Source organism: Lutzomyia longipalpis, chromosome 3 (genome assembly GCF_024334085.1).
Source record: "Lutzomyia longipalpis isolate SR_M1_2022 chromosome 3, ASM2433408v1".
Classification (NCBI taxonomy): domain Eukaryota; kingdom Metazoa; phylum Arthropoda; class Insecta; order Diptera; family Psychodidae; genus Lutzomyia; species Lutzomyia longipalpis.
Genome location: NC_074709.1, coordinates 4,763,723 through 4,783,115, shown reverse-complemented (window position 1 = coordinate 4,783,115; position 19,393 = coordinate 4,763,723). Strand labels below are relative to the sequence as shown.

The 19,393-nt window shown below is 33.4% G+C and overlaps 4 protein-coding genes across 5 annotated transcripts in view; 1 reads left to right on the top strand and 3 right to left on the bottom strand.

Annotated features, from left to right (window-relative positions):
• The window catches only part of LOC129791634 (ribonuclease P protein subunit p25), a 32,555-nt gene extending 16,802 nt beyond the window's left edge, over positions 1–15,753 (top strand). Inside the window, exons 2-4 of the mRNA XM_055829886.1 lie at positions 12,113–12,512; positions 12,676–12,812; positions 15,350–15,753. Coding sequence (XP_055685861.1) covers positions 12,115–12,512; positions 12,676–12,805 — 528 coding nt within the window. The 5' untranslated portion in view covers positions 12,113–12,114 and the 3' untranslated portion in view covers positions 12,806–12,812; positions 15,350–15,753. The remainder of the gene's footprint in view (positions 1–12,112; positions 12,513–12,675; positions 12,813–15,349) is intronic.
• The window catches only part of LOC129791558 (trifunctional purine biosynthetic protein adenosine-3), a 1,078,967-nt gene that overhangs the window by 969,463 nt on the left and 90,111 nt on the right, over positions 1–19,393 (bottom strand). The window lies entirely within an intron of this gene.
• LOC129791580 (tyrosine decarboxylase) lies at positions 106–11,649 on the bottom strand. 2 transcript variants are annotated; one of them, XM_055829805.1, is made up of 11 exons: positions 11,565–11,649; positions 5,724–6,458; positions 4,139–4,336; positions 3,907–4,020; positions 3,736–3,836; positions 3,503–3,629; positions 3,277–3,442; positions 1,446–1,495; positions 1,034–1,233; positions 739–810; positions 106–642 (listed from the first exon to the last, which is right to left on the bottom strand). In XM_055829805.1, exons 2-11 carry the CDS (start codon positions 6,396–6,398, stop codon positions 462–464), a joined length of 1,884 nt encoding a protein of 627 aa, XP_055685780.1. In that variant the 5' UTR covers positions 6,399–6,458; positions 11,565–11,649; the 3' UTR covers positions 106–461. The 2 variants fall into 2 exon arrangements, with proteins under 2 accessions (XP_055685780.1, XP_055685779.1); XM_055829804.1 differs by lacking the exon at positions 11,565–11,649 and adding an exon at positions 9,578–9,855.
• LOC129791627 (MOB kinase activator-like 4) lies at positions 12,873–16,796 on the bottom strand. The gene is made up of 4 exons (XM_055829867.1): positions 16,678–16,796; positions 16,320–16,480; positions 16,015–16,224; positions 12,873–15,243 (listed from the first exon to the last, which is right to left on the bottom strand). The coding sequence occupies exons 1-4, from the start codon at positions 16,732–16,734 to the stop codon at positions 15,009–15,011; spliced, it is 663 nt and encodes a 220-aa protein (XP_055685842.1). The 5' UTR covers positions 16,735–16,796; the 3' UTR covers positions 12,873–15,008.

Below are 19,393 nucleotides of genomic sequence, written 5' to 3'. Positions count from 1 at the left end.
CTCTTTTGGGTTTCCCCCTCAAAAAATTCTCTCCGCACTTTTTTTCATCTTCTTTCACGACTCTGTAGCATTTTATTTGGGTTTAAACAATCTCAAAAACATTGCTTTATTTACTTTGAGAGTTATTTATTTTTCCTTACTCACATATTCTCTTATATGGCAATCATTTCGAACGATAAAGTACTACATACGTCTTGCATGATTTGACTCTTTTCCCTCGCGAAAGGAAAAAAAATCTCACAGATGGCAATTTTTACTAATTTGATGGTCACAATTTTTTTAAATACATTTTCATTAATAATTTAATTTATTCTGTATTGGATAATTTTGTTTCTAATTCCTCTAAAGTGATTATTAGGTTGAAATTTGTTTTTTTTTTTTTTTTGCTTTGACGAATGAAGATTTTTTTATACTGGAAAGTTATTTTGTGCTATCTGCAAATTTTTTCTCTGTTTTTGAATTTAGTTTAAGCCATTCTTTGATTCATTCTTATCTCTCTTTCGCATGAGAATGGGTGATCTCTTTGGGGAGCGTGTTGCAGCGATGCAAAGTTCATTTTCCGGGGATGGAGATGATCCACCGCCCGTAGCGGAGTTTCGACGTGAATTCGGTAGTCCCACAGTTGTGTCTAAATGACGGAATCTAAAGAAAAATATAACGGTCATAATTTGAATTTGAATTTGTTGACATTTAGAAAATTTATCTGTCAAATTCAAAATTTTAGATTAGTTTAGATACCTCAAGCGTGGTCCATCGTCGGATGATGCAAATAGGAATCCCAATGGCCAGCTGATCCATGACGCAGTATTGCTAATTCCACGTGTGTCCAAAAAGAGTTGTTGTGAAAAAAAAAGAAGAAAAAAAAGACGTTAAACGTAAAATTCCACAAATTCTTCCCGAAAGCACATCGTCGAAAATAGACATGGAATGCACGCAGAGTGTGAGCTTTTTTGATTCAGCTATAGAAGAGCTACATTTACTCTCAAGAAAAACCATTAAAATTCCGCTTATGCTAATTCTCATTAACACTTACTTTGTGGGTGTCTGAATCATTGGGGCACCATCGACAGTCGGAGACATGACTTCGGTGGATATTCTTGGTGTACCCGCCTTATTAATAGCTGGATTGTATATTTTCGGATCACTGACCATTCGGACGAAGAATGACCGTTTCTGGGCGAGAGTTTCCTTCTTCTTGCGATCCCTTATCTCTGTCAGTTCATCCGCTTGTTCCTGTTTTTTTTTCGAATTAATTACATTCCACACGTGAAAGAAAAACAAGTTAAAAAAAAATATTTATAGAAAATTCTTTTTGGGGAAAATTGAGTATAATATAAACATTTTCTCTCTAAATTTATATTTATTGTTGATGTACCAAAAATAGAATAATATACTTCTTCTGTTTGTTGTGATTTAACTGAAAATACTTTTCTTCTTGTACATACCTTTTCAATTATCTCAGCTGCAAAGTCTGTAATGACATCCCATGCATATTCTACGAAAAATAAAATAATATTTTGTTGTTTTGAAAGATTCAATGAATTTCGTTCATTTTGCTGGAAAGAAATCTATGTAAATTTGGCTGTACTTTTTGTCCTAATTTGAAAACGATACAAAACAAAGTCTTTTGTAGGATAGAGTGAGAAAAAAAAAACATTAAAAATGTGTTGAAAGAACATTTCATTTAAAAAATATACACATATAAAATAAAATAAAATATATATATAAATGCATAGATATATACATTATATATATACATATAAAAATGCAAAGATAAATATATATAAACTGCAAAGATAAAAATTAAATATAGCATGGATGGAACAGTATAAAGCGAAAGAACGGTAAGTAAAACTTACGGGCTGTGATTCTTTCTTTGTCAGTGAAATGTGAAATTGACGGAAAATTAAGGATGGGCAAATTTTGAGGAAAGCTTTCTCGCGCACCGAATCACAGCCAACGCGCAGATAATTTGTGAGAAGCCTTAATCGTGGGCGTTGGCTGTGATTCGATACGCGAGAAAGCTTTCCTCAAAATTTGCCCATCCTTAATTTTCCGTCAATTTCACATTTCACTGACAAAGAAAGAATCACAGCCCGTAAGTTTTACTTACCGTTCTTTCGCTTTATACTGTTCCATCCATGCTATATTTAATTTTTATCTTTGCAGTTTATATATATTTATCTTTGCATTTTTATATGTATATATATAATGTATATATCTATGCATTTATATATATATTTTATTTTATTTTATATGTGTATATAAAACGCCCCGCTTCGCGGGGCGTTGGACTTATGCAACTCAAGATATGACATGTAAACTTTAAAACGCGATATCTCCGGAACGGCTACATAGATTTTCTTCATTTTTGGCATGGTGATAGATACTATAGTCAACTATAACATATCAAAATTTGAAGCAATTCTATAAAGCGGTGCTCGAGATATTCATCGAAAACTCATCGAAAATTTTGTTTTCGATTTTAGCGCCACTTGCGGTCATTTTTTGAACTTGCAATGTTCCGAGCAGTTGTAGGGCTCATTAATATCTTTCATTTGAGCCCGAGTTGATCAAAATCGGTCAAGCCGTTCTCGAGTTATGGCCGATTTTCGATGAAAAATTGTGGCGGCCATATTGGCTAAACGGCTTGGCCGATTTTCGAAAATGAGGTATCGTTGGAAAGGTCTTGATGGCCCCTACAACATATGAAAATTTCAGATTTCTAGCTATAATAGTGACTGAGATATAGCGAAAACAAATTTTTGAGGTTATTCAAAATGGCGGACGCGGGGGTGGGGGGTTGGATTTGACTTCATAATCGGATGTCTTCCACCTGATATATGAACTTTGCCGTTGACCGCAAGTTTCTATCTATTACCGTTCTCTCGCAATTTAGCGTTATACTCCGGCCGGCCGGACGGCCGGACGGCCGGACGGCCGGCCGGACCAATTTTTGGCGCATACGTTTTTTGGAATGTGGGGACCCTAATTCGTGCTCATCCCAAGTTTGAGCCCGATCTGACGACTTTGCATTTTAGAGTGTACACAGAAGCTGTGCTTCTTTTAAGAAAGAATCACAGCTAATTCTTTTAAGAAAGAATCACAGCTAAAAATTACGAGAAAAATTCTACAATAGCCACGCCCCTATTTTCCTTTGAATTCGCGAAGCATATCACTTCATTCACGTATCTCAAAACTGCTTCTTCGAACATTTTCATCAAGATTTTATCGCTAATTTGAAAGAACTACGCTATGGGATTCAATCTAACTCACCAACATCTTCATCCGTAGCATATTCTGCATTGACGCAGAAGCGAATAGTGTATTTGTCATTGATATTCGCTGGAACCATGTGAATTTTCCCAGAAGCATTAATATTGCTCAGGAGTTTCTCATTCAATTTGTCGGATCCTTTGAGGCGGAAACATACCAAGCCGAGCTTTAAGAAAAAATAATTTTTCAAAGAAGAAATTCTTTAAAGAAAAAAAAACCCTTTTACCTTAACATCGTTGCATATCTCAAATCTTCTATCACGTAAAACCAATGACTCAAAATGCTTTGCCACCATTATGTGACGCCGAATGTACTGCTGAAGCCCAGAAATTCCATAATTGCGCAATACAAACCTGGAAAAAATTAATTTCCAATTAACAAATCAAAAATCGTTTATTATTTTCTCCGAAAAAAAAGAAGCAAAAGTCGTGTTTGAATGACTATAAAAAAAAATTCTACCAGATCTTTAGTGAACGAAAGCGACGACTCAATGGGATGCCCCAATGGCGGTAATCAATAGCAGATTCTGAATATCCATGCTTCAGATACAATGGATCAACCTGAAAAGATTGAAAGGAATTTATCAAAAATTCTCCCATTCATGTCAAAAATGTTGTATTGAAGACAAACCACAAGAGCGGATGTTAGACGAACACGATCACGAACCCACAGACAAGAGCAGTCAAAGCTCGTATTCAGCCATTTATTGGGATTTGTATTGAAAGATGCTGCGTATTCAATGCCCTGCAAAATAAATTAAAAAAAAAGATATTATTTTTAAATGAAATTAATTGAAAAGTTAATTTAAACTTTTGGAAATATTTTTTTTTAAGAAAGCAGATTTTTTAAAGCTCCTTTTTACCTTTAGTAAATATCTCAATTCAGGACAAATAAATGCACTTCCAGCATAAGCTCCGTCAACATGAAACCAAACACCTGGATGATGTTTTAGTACATTTGCTATTTCTTCAATAGCATCGAAAGCACAACTTCCCGTTGTTCCAAGGGTTGTTGAAATGAAAAATGGCACAAGTCCCTGTTGTTCATCTTCCTCCATTGCCTGTGGTATCAAGAGGAGAAAAGAACAAAGAAGATACCTATTTAAAAATTACCCTAAAATAATTAAAATCTTGAGAAAATATAGAAATTAGATTAGCTGAAAAGGAAAAAGTTTATTAACCAGAAATAAAAAAAAAGTCTGAGGATAAATTTGAGAGAATTTAAATTTCTCTAGTTCGTAGAAAAAAATATCTTACTTTTTTCGGTTCTCAGGGTTCTATAAAAATATTTTAATAAAATTCTTATGATGAATTTAAAACAAAGAAATGACAAAATAATCATGAAAAATAGATTTTATTATTTTCCCAAAAAAAGAAATATTTTGAGGTCTGTTTAAATACTAATTAAGAACCTTAAGAACTAAACTTTCTAAAAAATTATAGAATTTTTTGAGCAAACTGAAAATTAAATTCATTTCATGTTTTTCATTTTCATTTCATTTTATTTTCATTCAAAAACATAATTGTGATGAAATTCCCGGAATTTTTAATAAAAAAATGAAATATTTGCAGGACTTAAAAGCCTTTTCTTAAAGTGTTCTTCTAGTTGGTACCTACTTTAAAATCAATAAGAAAGTTTTAATTCTTGAAAGTTATGAAAATCTTTTGAATAACTACATTGAGCCCAATAAAATTAAAAATTCTTAGTTTATTTAAAGAAATTCTTTAAGAACCAGGGAAATATTAAAATAAAGATCATTCTGGGGCAGAGAACATAAAGTTCTCATTTTTTTTCATCATAGAATTATTTTATAATCATCAAAGCGAGAGAATTTAAATACTTTTCCCCTTTCCCAAAATATTCATGAATTTTAATTTTTTTTATGATTTCCCCAGACATTGAAGTTTATGTGAATGAATCACAGACAAATTTCTCTGGAAGCATCAAAAACTCCCTCACAGAGTCTTTAATTTAAAACCCAAACATAGAGATTGTTTTAAAATTTTGCCATCATTCTCACTGAGGAATTTTTTCCAAAGAATCAACTAATTAATGAGCAATACACGAGATTCTTAGTAAAAATGTATTTAATTAATTTTTCTTTTTGACTTTGATTTCTTCGCCTGAAGAAGGAAAAAATTTCCTTTTTTTGCCATGGCACGAATTTTGTTCATTGTAGTGCGAATGTTGTGGCATGTGAGAAGTTGTTCAATGGGGCTTTGGGAGATAAACAAATTCAAAGTTATTTTTACAATTATTTCAAACAACAGATATTCTCCTAATATGAAGACATCTGTTTCTTTGCGTACTTTGAGAATCATTGTGCTGGCTGTCTATATTTCTCACAGAGTGGCCTAATTTGAGTGGTGCGTGTGATCTTTTTTTCAAAAATCAAAAAGGAAAATTTTGGTGTATAAACAAATGTATAAAATTACAATAATCCTTACCTTAGCCACAGTATCACCGCGTAGGGAACATTTGCTATCTGGCTCAAGAATTCTTAATTTCACAAAAGAAATCATTGCGGCTTTCTCAACGCAACTGTGCGCCTCTTTGGAGCAATATGCCATGAGTTTGGACAGGAGATGTCCCTCCTCGACAAATGGATGTTGCTGTTTGAGCTGTTTTATTGCTTGTGCTCGAGCAGCCAGCATTGAAACAAGAATGCAATCAGATGCTGATCCCTGAATGACACCACCACCCTTGCTGCCCTTTTTCAATGCCAAGAATTCATCCGGCAGCCCAATGGCTTTTCCCAACCAATCGAGAACAATTGTCTCGAGCTCAGTGCACGCAGGACCAGCTGCCCATGAAAAGCCAATACATCCAATTGCATCACTCAGCATATCCGCGAGGATTGATGCAAAGGAATTTCCCGATGGGTAGTAAGCGTGGAAATGCGGATGTTGCCAATGAGTAACACCCGGCATTATTTTCTTCTCCACATCATCCATTATATTTTCCCATGGTTCAGGATTCATTGGTGCTTCATGCGGGAGTAGGTGTCTCAAGTAGCCAGGCTCAATGTCCGGTGTTACACGACGCTCCTCAATGGTCTCCAAATATTTGCAAATGTACTCCACCATTTCGCGACCTCTCACCCTGAATTCTGCGCAATCCATCTTGATGTTTTTACTGATTTTCTCTTTAGCAAAAAATTGATTTTTCTCTCAATCTCTTTTCTGGAAAGGAAAATTTTAAAAATTTCAAAAGATTTATCAGATGATTGTCAAAAGGAAAATTTGAGATTGATCAAAAAAATTAAGTCTTTCTGCATTCCTTAATTGCGATTCAATCATGAAAAACAATGCGGAAAAAACGAAAACATCTTCCCAAATCCTACACATTTCCCGCCAAAATTTTCCATGTAAATGAAATGCGTTGTGAAATTTTTAAGACTCTCTTGAAGGCACGAGAATTGAAAACAAATTATATTGGACAAACACAGGATGTGAGAGGAGGTGCGAAAAAATAGGCATTGTAGACGAAATATTGTATCATTTCCGGGGAAGACGTGTGAGATTGTTTGAAATATGGATAAATCATTTTTAAAATTAGAAATGTTGCTTTAATATGAGTTTTAGCGGGTCATTGACGGTATGGAAAATTATGTACAAAATGTATTGAATTTTATTTTCTTTCTCTCAATGCTTTCTTCTCTAAAAATCATTCACCTTTGTGTTTACTATATGACATGTTATTCGTGAGTAAAGTATATTGACAATTTGATTTTTAAATTGATAAAATTATCAAAAAAATTCTTATGAAGACAATGAAAGATTTTCCTAGAAATCAGAGGAAAATTCTTTATGATCGGATTCTAAAATGAATTTTTGAATCAAATATGTGCAAAAAATACAAAAATGAAAGCTTTCAGTTCAGCTAAAGCTCCACAAAGAGTCCTTCAGGTTTCCTTCTTTGATTTGGTGTGCGTTGAGATTTCTCTCAATTTGTTACTGTAGCTTTTTTCTCTCTCACACTCTCTCTCCAAAGGATACACCACCAATGAAATTCCCCATATATACTCCTAAATGTATATAACTTTGGTGGCATATGGGGAGAAGAAAATTGATTCTGTACGCCCACAAAAAGGCCCTTCTAGCATCCTCCATCCAAGGACATCTGCGCGAAGCAGATTTTTCCTATTTTTTTTTTCTTCCTCTTTTAACCATTCAATTTGAAATCAAGTTGGACGTCACTCTCTTGAATTTTCTCTCGCGTGTGGGTGTTGGCACTAAATGAACTTTTCCGCTGCATTTCACCTCGCACCAAGTTCTCACCCCGCGCGCCTTCATAGACCAATTGATAGGGGAAAAATTCTATCGAAAGAAATCGATCAGCACTCGAAGCTGTCTCTTCCAATCGCTCTGGCACAATTTTACTTACACAATAATTTCATTACTTTCGAGAATGCCACCAGATAGCTTTTATACTCATCATTTTCAATACATATATATTCATATTACCTTGCGGGGGTGGATTTGTCATCAAGTGAAAATTACCCAAGTCGAATTATATTGTTTGGGGCATTCATTGAGTGAAAAATTGAAATAATAAGTGGGAAAAATGTGCTATATAGGGGAGAGGGAATTCCTATTCATGGTTTTTTTCGGGTCATTGTCAATTCAATTTACGATTTTCACCCAAAGATGATACCTCTTGAATTTTAAGCGTCTTAAGAATGATTGGAAAATTAATTAATCTCCAAAGTACCTCATCGGCATCTCTCATACTTTTAGGGAAAATCACTAATAATGCGTAATTAGGTGTAGAGAATTACGAAATTATATGATATAACTTTCAAATTTTTTTTATATTTCTTTTAAAACTTAACGGTTTATTAAAAAAAAAATAATAAATAAAGTAAAATATAAAAATATATATTGAAAAATGTTTAAACAAAATCTTTTTTTTTATGTTTTCAATGGCCTTAAGTTAAATCATTAATTAAATACATACAGATTTTAATAATTTTTGGTAGGTATTATCAATTAGTTTTAGAATCTAAAATTTAATTTAAAATTAGTTTACCTAATTTAGTTAGCCGTATAAAAAGTATTTGTTAAAGATAGATCGAATTATTCTTATTATTGGAAATTAAATTTTCATAAATTAAATCTCTCCATTTTGATAATTTAATATATTATTATATAATAGATTTGTATGAAAACTGTTGAATATAAAACGATTTTCCATTAGAAGAAGCATTATTTTCTTAATTAGTAAGATTCTCTTTAATTTGAAAGTTTTAAAGCTATTAGGTTGATGCCTAATTGTCTGAGACAATTTATTTCCCAATATCAAGTATTATATTTCATTGGAAAGATAATTTAATATATTTTCAAAATCTGTTAATTTCGCCATTTTTATGCATGAGAATAATTTTTCAAACATTCTTAAGTTAGAATATTAAAAAAAATGAATAAATTCATTAAAATTACTTTGAGAATATTAGAAAGATTTTCAAAATTATCCGATAGGCAATTCAAATACCTATTCAATAAGCAAAACTCCTTGTAATTGATCCAATTTATTAAGATCCTAGAAGATTCTTTTCAGAACTTTAAAACAATTTCTTATCAAGAAAGAATTTTCTTCAATTTTCCATTTTTTTTTACTCACAAACCCTCCTCACAAAACTGTGTCAACGTTTAAGGTGAAAGACTTGTTGAATTTCATTTTCCCCTCATGCAAGTTCTACATAGAAAAGAAGTGTGTCAAACTCGTCACACCTTTCCTAATGCAAATTAATCTGTGAATATTTCGCACAAATTAGAAATAAGCAGAATCATTCTTTTACATTCCTTGAAATTTTCACCCAAAGAAAAACATTGAGCGCAAAAAACAATTTGCAAGTGATATTAAGAAGTGGGCACAGGAGCTACTAATTTGATTCATTTTAATCACAAATTACACCCCTTCTGCTTCCTCAGTGTGCGGGGGTGGTTTCACTCAACCATCTTTTGCACCACTAAAAGTCATTTTGTCAGCAATTTAAGAGAATAATCTTCATGGGAGAAGTAACCTTCGCGCTCTTGGGGATTTAATTGCAAAAGCGTGAGAAGAGCTTTTGATATGGGGGGTGTGGGGTGAAATGGTTAGAGAGACTATCTAGATGATGTAATTCTTATTCTAATTTTATTTGACTAATTGGATTTAACCACCCCGTCGCAACGTTTTCGTTGCGGGATGTTATTGGAATTTGTTTTGAGAAATATTCAATAAAATGCAATTTAACCATCACTTTGCAACAGATTCAATGAGGAATTTCACATTTTTAACCTTTTTAAAATGAACTCACAATTTTTTTTAAATCCAGAAATATGATCCCTTAATTCAGAAGGATGGAAAAATCTTTTTCTTCACAAAAAAAATCACTTAATCCAATTTTTTCTTCTTCTTCAATGATGGGTAATCTCTGACAAGGTGTTTGATTATGTGTGGCTTTCGAGAAGCTCACAGACTTTCACTGTGCAAGAGGGTGCAACAGAAAGAATTGAAGATTTATGTGGGAAAAATGATCAGTTGACGGAACACTTGTGGGGTTGGACTCTATCGTTCGACCTCTGAACCACAACTGAAATGTGACGGGGTGAAAATTACCACCGATGTCGAGGGTTTGTGCCATACGCATTGATCGTCCAGGCTGGGGATTGGCTGCGGCATAGCCGGAGAGTTGGTGACGCCATCGCACCAAGTTGAATTCCATAGCACATGATGCTGATGCTCCTAGATGAGAATCATTAGGATTCCGCTGACGACGATTATCCGGTATTTTCCAACCCACCCCCCATTCTTTCCGAAAGAGACAACCACACGTCCGACAGAGAAAAAATACCCACCCCCAAGTCTTCTCCCCACCCCCCCCCCTCCTGCTCCCTCCAACATCTCGAGCAATGGTGAAAATTCTTGAATGAATACTCACAGTCATAGGGTGATTCCGGGGAACGCGTGAAAATTAAATTGAACCCTTCGTATTATCTATGCCATAAAAAATTACATTAGGGTAAAGAGCGCGGATATTGTGGCTTAAAAAGTACGTGACGTTGTTTGCTTGATGAATACTAAATTGCAAAACTCAGAGAGATTATTGAATTTTAACATTTTCAATGTCTCCCCCAACTTTACTTAATCCGTTTGACTTTGATGCTGGTTAAGGTTTCTTTGAGAGAGAATTTTTATTTTTATTTTTATAATGATCTAGTAATTATAAGAAATTAAGGGTAAGGATCTTATTTAATTGGTTGAATATTAGAAAAATTCTTTGACTTTTACTCTTTATTTAATAATACTTTATTTGAATTTTGCTCTTAGAATTTTGATGTATGTAATCTAATTAAATTGTCTAAGCTGACGGTTTTGAAACGTTCTATCATTTTAATTTAGATTTTTTTAAAGTTTGATGAACAATTTATAACGAAAATTGAATAATAATTTTAAATAATCTTCAAGAAAAAGTCGTAAATATTAAAAAAAAAAATAATAAAATTATGAAGAATATTATTTCTAAAATCGAAAAAATGAATTTTATTCATTTAAAATATATTGCAATTTTTTTTACAAATTCATTTAATAAATACTAAACGGTTCTATATTTTTTATGGAAGATTAAACTTTATTTCATTCCTTAACGTTGTTAATTAAACGATTTGAGAGCTTTTCTCATTATTTAGTTCATATTCCAATAGAATTAGAACAAGAATTATTTTGCGATTTTTCCAATTTTTCTAGTAGATGATGAAGCCTTTAAAGTCCACCCAAAATGTCAAGAAATATCAAAGTATTGATATGCAAAACAAAGTTAACAGTTAAAAAATATTTTAGTTAAATATTCAGAGTAAAAATAGTCAAAAATATTTTTAAAAAAATTATGATTTTTCTCAAATACTCAATTTTCATTCATAACTTTCCATTGAAGTTCGGCACGAGCAGAGATTAAATTTATATTTAAATCCTTTGAGCATTTTTTTCATCGAGAACTTTTGATTGTTTTTTTTTGTAGCTTTTAGAATTATTCAAACTCCAACAATCAATGTAAAAGAAATGTTCTTCTTTGGCCCAAAATATCTTTTCTTTTATTAAACAGGCGCAATTAAAGGAAAATCGGGAAAATCAATAAATCTTTGAAGAAAATTAAAAAAAAAATTCCAATTCTTCCTGACATTTTTTCTTTACTCTTCCTTTCCTTAAAATTATGAATAAAAGAATAATTTTTTAAGAAATCCAATAACTTACGATGATTCTGAGATACTTAATTATGCCATCTTCCATCCTGCAGCAAAACTTACCTCAATATTTTCAGCACAAAAAAGAGTTTTCACTTCACAAAATAAATTCGAGCTTTTTTTCTCTAAATCTCCCAGCAAAGTGAACAAACTAAGCAGCTACAAACTGAGATTTAATAAAAAAATTATTTAAATATTTAAAATCTAACGTGATTATTGTGTATTGTGGAGAAAAGGATCCTAAACCTTTCCCCCTGCCTTTCCTTTTCACTCAATTGCTGCAAATTAAACACCCACGCAGCGTGGAGTTGGGGGTGTATTGGCGTTTTCTTTTGCACAAAAGCCACACTTAGGGGCGGGAAGTGGGCAAAAGGAGCAAACAATGTGCGGGTGATGGAAGGAATTCAGGCCAGAGATGCCATTGAAATTCCATCGAAGGGATGTCATCGAATGCTGATGCTCCTTTTCGTATTCATTGACTCACTCACACACAAATTTCATTTCTCCAGACGAATATTTTCCATTTAGAAGGTTGCTTTTACACACTTTCTCGGGATATTATTAACTTTCTCATAAGTCCCCCATTCCTTCGTTTATATCGTTTTCCGTAGACATGGGGAAGAATAAGAAGCGACAACGAAAGGAGAAGATCTGCAATGTTACAGGAGGTGTCGCTGTGGCGGAGGAGAGTGCAGCACCGGCACAAGGAAGCTCCATGGAGGAAAATTGCCCCACGATGAGGATAAAGAGTGGAACAAAGGTGGAGAATGTAGTGAGATTCACGCGGAAAATTCTCGAAGCGGGAGAAATGAGAAAAATCATCTGGATGGGATGTGGAGATGCCATCACGCGGACTATTTCGTGCGCTGAGGCACTCAGGAGGGAGTTTAGGGTGCATCAAGTTACGGAAATCAGTCAGGAAGTTCGACGGGAAGCTTCGGGGAAAACTTCATACATTCCCAGCATTCGTATTCTTCAGTCACTGGACCAAATCGATCCATCCACTCCTGGGTATGTTGGTACTTCCTAAGTCCGTTCTCTTCCCACCCTAAAACACCTCAAATTCCTCCCCTAACCATTGAAAATTTCCATAAAAGAGGAATGTCCTTTATCCCTATTTTCTGTCTTTCTTTAGTTTATTTTATGAGGAGAATTCTCATTCTTTTCCTTCCAGATATCAAAATCCCGAAGGTGGTTCCCAATTTTGTGCTCCTCCTCGAGAAAATCCCGATGAAATTCCCCAAAAATTAACCCATGGACGATTCCCAAAACGCCGGAAGTTGGAAGAAGGTGAAAAGCTATAAAATAAAGGTAAAAAAACACCCTAAAAAATTCATTTGACCTTCATATTGAAAGAAAAACTCCAGAAAATTTCATTCATGATACTTTTTATTGGCTTCAAATATTCCCGCAGCTAAAGGATACACGATGTATCCTTCCCAAATGAAGTCACATCATTTATCTACAACGTAACAAGTCTCTTCTCTACAATACATTTTCATTTGTTTTTATCTTTTCCTTGCATTTCCCTTAGAATGGTTAAATATTATGTATATAGGGCGCTATAGTCCTTTTTTATTGTGGTCAAATATGTATTTTTCCATTGATTTATTTGTCAGTTTTTTTATATCTGCAACACAAAAATTTAAATCAGGATTTACTGCGCCAGGTTTAACGGAAGTGGGGGTTTCTTGGAAATTAATTAATTGTTTTTTTCAAAAATATTATTCGCAGGATATTTGTGAGATTACTTTAAGGAGATTTTAGGGAAAGATTTTAAATTATTCTTTAGAAATTCGAGACGAAACATCAGGGAGATTTTTAGGTCCATCGAGCTGTACCCCGCGATGAAAATTGCCTAATTAAAAAAAATTAACAAAAAGACACAATTTTATGAAAGAATATAAATTATAAGGAAATTTTATGACTTTATTTTTGTTATTTAGTATTTTTCTAGGCGTTTTTTCAAATTTTTCTTCAAAAGTTTATTTTGTAGTAAAATTGAAATATTTTTTTATGACTAAAAAAAATATAAAATAAAGTTCTTTTCAAATTTTTAAAACTTTCAAAAATTTTAATTACTGCAATAAAATCTTAAAATAATAGCACTCTTTTCGCTAAATTTTAAATAAATCTTTGGACGCAGCTTGATGGACCTGATAAAGGCTTTTGCTTTTAATATTATCTGTATTCGTTTGAAGCCTTAAAGTGTTAAAGCTTTTAAATTTTTTAAACTGATGATTTTTGAACAGTAATCCTTCATGGACTAGAGACGTAAGTCGTTTAGGTCCTTAAATAAAAGAATATTCAATAAACTTATTCATTTGAAAAAAAAATCAGGTTAAAAAAATAACTGATTTACGACAAATTTATTAAAAAATAAATAAAATTCTTTGAAACTTTGATAATATTGATCAGAAAAATTCTAAAATTGCTTTTCAAAATTAAAAAAAAAAGCTTAGTTAATTAAATCCTAAAACAGTTAAAGATCCTTAAATCTCAAGTCTGTTAAAGGCTTAAACCCCCAAAGCATTCGAAAAATCCAGCGCAGTAATTCCAATTTGGAATTATAGACAATAAAATGCATTTTACAATATTTTTTTTAATTATTAATAATCATTTTAATACAACGAATATCCTTTTTTTATTTTCAATTAAATCACGTTTAAGAGGAAAATGCTTCTTTTCCTCCTTTGGAATTTAATCTGCATTTTGTTTTCACCCTTTCAAGCTCCATGCAAACATTTTTTTTTGAGTAAATTTTTTATTTGCCTAATTGGTTAAATTTTTTTTTAGTATCTCATAGGTTTTTTTTCTGTGTCTCTGTGTGTGATAAATGTTTACGACGAATACGCTAAATGAGAAAGTATCTCGGGTTTTGCTTTCTGCGTGATTTTCACAAAGAAACTCAAAATGAAGTTAAAGTTTCGCGATAAATTACACATTTTTTTTCCTTCTAAAGATACAAAAAATTTCTTGATATTTTGAGTTATTTATCCTTAATTTAATTTTATATAAATATTTTGTTATTTTCTTTTTTTTTGGGGGGAAAGGGGAATCAAAGGAAATTTATTTTTTAATTAAAAAAAGTCTTTTGTGATGAATTTTTGTCACACTGAAAAACATTTGCAAAAATTGTGTATTTTAGATAGCTTCATCATCACCTATTTAGACACCATTTAATACACTTTGATGGGTACATACGCGAGATGTGTGGCATAACGATGAGTTGTTTTACACTCTTTTCTATTTTAATAAGACAGAAAATATTATATTAAAAAATAATCCTAAAATTTAGAAAACACGATGGATTTTTTTGTTGTGTAAGGTATACAATTAGCTTTAGAGAGGAATCATGTCGAAAGAACAAAAAGGTCCATTTTATTACAGGGCTGAGTGGTGGGAAAGTTACGATTTTCTGCGCAAAGTTCCAGATTGAAGAAAAATTAAATCATTTAGGGAGGAAGAGGGGAGGAGTGGTGGAAATATTTTTTTTATGTTTAGAATTTATGCTTCACTCTCGCCTGGTGTAATGTTGGCCTCTGCAATGGGAACAATGAGATTTTCCTTGGACATGAGGTTGTATTTGGTGACAAATAGCGTGAAACGATGACATAAATATGTCTCAATTTCGAAGTCATCGAATATCCGTCGGTGGTGAAAGTAAGCGTGAGAAAAAATGCGATAGACCCTACGGCAGACTGAGCCTAATTTAGCCACGGATGACTCCTTTATGGACACTCTGGAAGAACAGAAAAAGAAATCTTTATTAAATGATTAAAATTAAACTTTTTAAGTGATTTAAAAGATTTATTTCTAACTAGAAAATCTTTTTAATTTTTTTTCAGACGTCCTGGCAAGGATTCCGTTAAACCTTATGCATATCCTGACAGTTGGGATGATTTAAATTATTAATTGAGCATCAAAAAGCCAAAAGATCTTCACAATTTCACTCCAGGAATTTACCACAAAAACTCCCGGACAAAAATCATCCAAAAAAGTTTTGAGGTTATGTAATTGCGGAAAAACGTATCCTTTTTACAAGATGTCTCATTTTCCATGATCGAATGTGAATCTAGGATAACTATAGAATCTAAAAAGTCACACCCGACTGGAATTTGTAAAGAATCTTGTCCAGGAAAATTCGAGAAAAATCATCAATTTTTTGCTTAGCCCTTTAACGTCCGCGATCAATCTAGCGAGCTGATTGAATTAAAAATAATTTTTGTGGGTTCCTTTGAGCTCAAATAAGACATTTTTAGCAAAAAAATCCTGACTCAAAAATTTTCAGTTTTTCGTCCTTCCTGTTCCTGTGAGTCCTTGGGGATGTCCTTTTGTGGTCATAAAATGATCAAGGATTGTATAGACATAGTCTTGTACTAATTTGGACTCAATATTCATAAAATAACTATACAAAATGAAACATTTTCAAAATCGAGCCTTTGGGTGAGCGTATGACCCAAAAAACCTTAAAGGGTTAGAAAAGAAAATTTCCGGAAGGACCCCATTTTACCTGCTAGGAAAGTATTTGTTGCTGTTGAGCAGACAAGCAGCTCCATCGAGAGTGTGGCGCGTATAATCTATTGCCGGGCACTCTTTGGGTGTCTTGTGGGCAGCACAGAGGAAGATCCACTGTTCCGTGGCAATCATCTGGTTGCAAGTGTCCGGAAAGCATTGCGTCTGCAGTCGAACTGCCAGCCCATTGAGTTCCATGCAGAATTGCCTACAAGAAAAGCATCACAGCATTGAATCTCCTCCCTTCAATACCCCACAAGGACCAAAAGGACCACAAGAGATCATCTCTGTGGATGTTCCTACCGCAAATGCTCGTACTTCCACACGCCCTCATCCTGAGCCTCGGGCATTTTGAGGATAACATCAATGTCCGATGGGTCATTCTTAATCATCTGCTGGATATATTGTTGCACCGCCAGGGTGTCCATTTCTTCGAAGGATTCATCAGGCCAGCTGCAGAATTCCTGCAAAATTCATGAAATTTTCATCCCAAATCCAGCACCATTTTTTCACACACCACCGCCTGAGGGCGCTAACTTTCTTATTTACTATTGCCCTTTTAACACTCCCACAATGTATAAAACTCAAAAATTCCAACACAGACGGTTTCTTTGGGTATTCAAGAAGGATTTCCGGGTTTTTCCTGCGCATTTTTACTCACTTTGGCTTTAGTTCCTGGCCTATTTCTACGAAGCACCATTCCGTCGGCCATCTTCATTTTGCAAAAACAATCTCTCTTTGACACGGTGCGAAAGAGACAAATACGTTTGCGTACAACAAGAGTGAAATGAGTAGTAAAGTTTGTCAAGAAAATACAAAGTGAAATGCAAGATACATTTCTATCGGATGAGGGAGAAGGAAAATAGATAATCGAGATAAATGATTCGGTTGGCGTCAAATGTTTTTCGGCGCAGACTTCATTTTTCTCACGGGCGCGAAATTTAAAATCTTGAGAACGTTAAGAACGCATTTTTAGTGTTTAAAAGCCGGAAAAGGTGTAGAAAATCACCTGAAAAAGCAAAAAACTGACTTTAAATTAGGAGAAATTTAAATTCTTGTACCCCTTGTACCAGAAAATTTAAAAATTAAAGTTTCTAATATAAAATTAAAAATTTTGTTTGAAAATCAGTGATTTCCTTCATTATCAGTTAAGCGGTTTTGAAGAACTTCATTCAGTTTGATAGTAAAGCACAGATGATCTTTTAATTTTAGCAAAATAAAAGCGATTTCCTCGATTTTCTTTTTTTTTTGCGGGCGTTTTGAGCCGAGTCTTATACCGGGCTAAAGTAATTTTGAAATACGCGCCAAAAAAGTAAAAGGCATGCCAGCAGTAAGGCGGTTAAAGACGAATTTTAAATTTATTTTTTTATCATCTTTAATTTTTTTGTGCATGAAAAAAATCTTAAGAATAATTAATTTAAAATGTTTAAAATTTTCCTATTTCTAGAAAACTTCTAAAAAAAATATTATAGAATTTTAAAGATTTCTTGTAAAAGAAAATGTAAATTAATTAATTTTTGCTAAGAGCCCTAAAATTTCTACCCATTTTGCAATGAAAATCTTTCATTTTATTCAAAAATTCTTAAGACATTCTTAGAAGTAAAAGAAGGAAAGAACACAAAGAGAATTGGAAAGACCTGAAAAGAGTTTTTCCTTTAGAATTTTGTGATGCATTGAAGAACAACATTTTTATCGAGTATTTATCTGCACTTCTTTAAGATGTTTTGCAGCATCTATTGTTGTTGCATCAAAGAAATAAAATACAAAAAAAACTACTGAAAGAAAAAAATCCTCCAATATTTTTTCACAAAAAAAAAACATAAAAATGAACATTAAAATTAGATTATGTTGCGGAATGTTTGCACGATGCGATAGGAAAAGGCGTGAAATAAGTAACAAAGCTCTCTTATGCTACACTGAAGAAAGGGATGCGTCGTGGTTTAGGGGGGTGGATGGCATATAACTTTTAACCACAAAACAACCCCAAATTAGTGTTTTCGGCGGCGAAAGATGATGCGGTCGCGTCGTGGAGGCCCCTTGGGAGTACATCAACAAAATTTAGTGACGTATCTCTAATTAAACAAATTAATTAGCCGCAAAATTGTCATCATCTCATGGCGCCAGCATCCATTTACCAGCAAAATCGTGCACCATAACCGCGCTAGAATGATGTCTCCACTCCGTCGGAGAGAAAAGGACTCGCGATTTACTCCTTTTCGACATTTTAGGTCATCAAGACAACGCTCAAGAAGGATTTTCTTCCCTTCCGTTGCCTTGGTCGCTTCTCAATATAATTCACATTAAAGGGCAGCTGGGAAAAAGTGCCGGAAAATCTTGACCTTTTAAGCACTAAATAGAAAAGAGTCTTTAAAGGATTTATTGAAGTTTTTTTTTATATGAATTGAATAAGTTACCTACAAAATATCCTTAAAAAATCTATTTTATAAATGTGGATTTTTTAATTTTAAAAAGGCCTGATGAAGGAGAAAAGAAACTCTCGCAATATCCATTAAAGCTTATTGAGAAACTTTTACCTTGTCGTACATAGCGCTCTTCCACACAAATATAAAGAATATTTATTTCCACCTACCCCCTTTTAAGGAAAAATCAAAACCACAAATTAAAAATAAATTCCCCATTCATTCAACACATTTCTTTCTTTTTCATTTTTTTTCTGCAAAACTCTGCAGAATTGAAAAGAGCTTTTTTGTGTTATTTTTTTTTTGTTCTTTTGCACCCACCTTTCGCCTACGGAAGGTACGGAAGCCGATACTGAAATGATTTCTTAAGCAAATTCTCTCTTGAACATTCAAGAAGAAATCCTCTTAAATCGTCCGGTGTGCTGAGTGAAATGTTTTTATTTCCTTACGTGCCATCCCCACATGGATGCCGTCTGGGATGCCACCCACTCATGCCCCCCTTTTGCCCCATACATGTAGCATAATCTCGTCATTTGATGAGAGTGAGAGACTGAGATTAGAAAATTGCTTCTTTAATTGGAATACAGAGAAGAATAAGAGGTATGGAGTGGAGAGATTCGATACCAACTCATGCACTCACCAGGTGCTCAATGTAGACGAGCTGTACGGATGTTTGCATTGGTTGTCAGTCATGTCATTATTTTGTATCCACGGGCATTCTGTGGGATGTTCTTGCAACTCGGTGGTAGCAACAGGAGCTTCTAAGATGTCAGAAGAAAGTAAACATATAGAGGTACAGAATAGAAGCGGAGAAATAGGTAAACGAGGGGTTAATCAATTTTGCTTTATGAGCTTTTTTCGGGTATTTTATAAAGGTATTTTTAAAGAAACTTTAATGCTTTAAATAATTTGGCTTTCCGAGTTCGGCGGAAAATTCTTGCTAAAACATTTTTGATT

Coding starts and splice junctions, on each gene's coding strand:
- LOC129791580 (XM_055829805.1), bottom strand. CDS start 6,398: ATGGATTGCGCAGAATTCAGGGTGAGAGGTCGCGAAATGGTGGAGTAC. Junction 3,443..3,502: donor AGATATGCAACGATGTTAAG/GTAAAAGGGTTT, acceptor TTTTTCTTAAAG/CTCGGCTTGGTATGTTTCCG. Junction 1,496..3,276: donor TGCTACGGATGAAGATGTTG/GTGAGTTAGATT, acceptor TATTTTTCGTAG/AATATGCATGGGATGTCATT.
- LOC129791627 (XM_055829867.1), bottom strand. CDS start 16,734: ATGAAGATGGCCGACGGAATGGTGCTTCGTAGAAATAGGCCAGGAACT. Junction 16,481..16,677: donor GGCCAGGAACTAAAGCCAAA/GTGAGTAAAAAT, acceptor TGAATTTTGCAG/GAATTCTGCAGCTGGCCTGA. Junction 16,225..16,319: donor TGGAAGTACGAGCATTTGCG/GTAGGAACATCC, acceptor CTTTTCTTGTAG/GCAATTCTGCATGGAACTCA.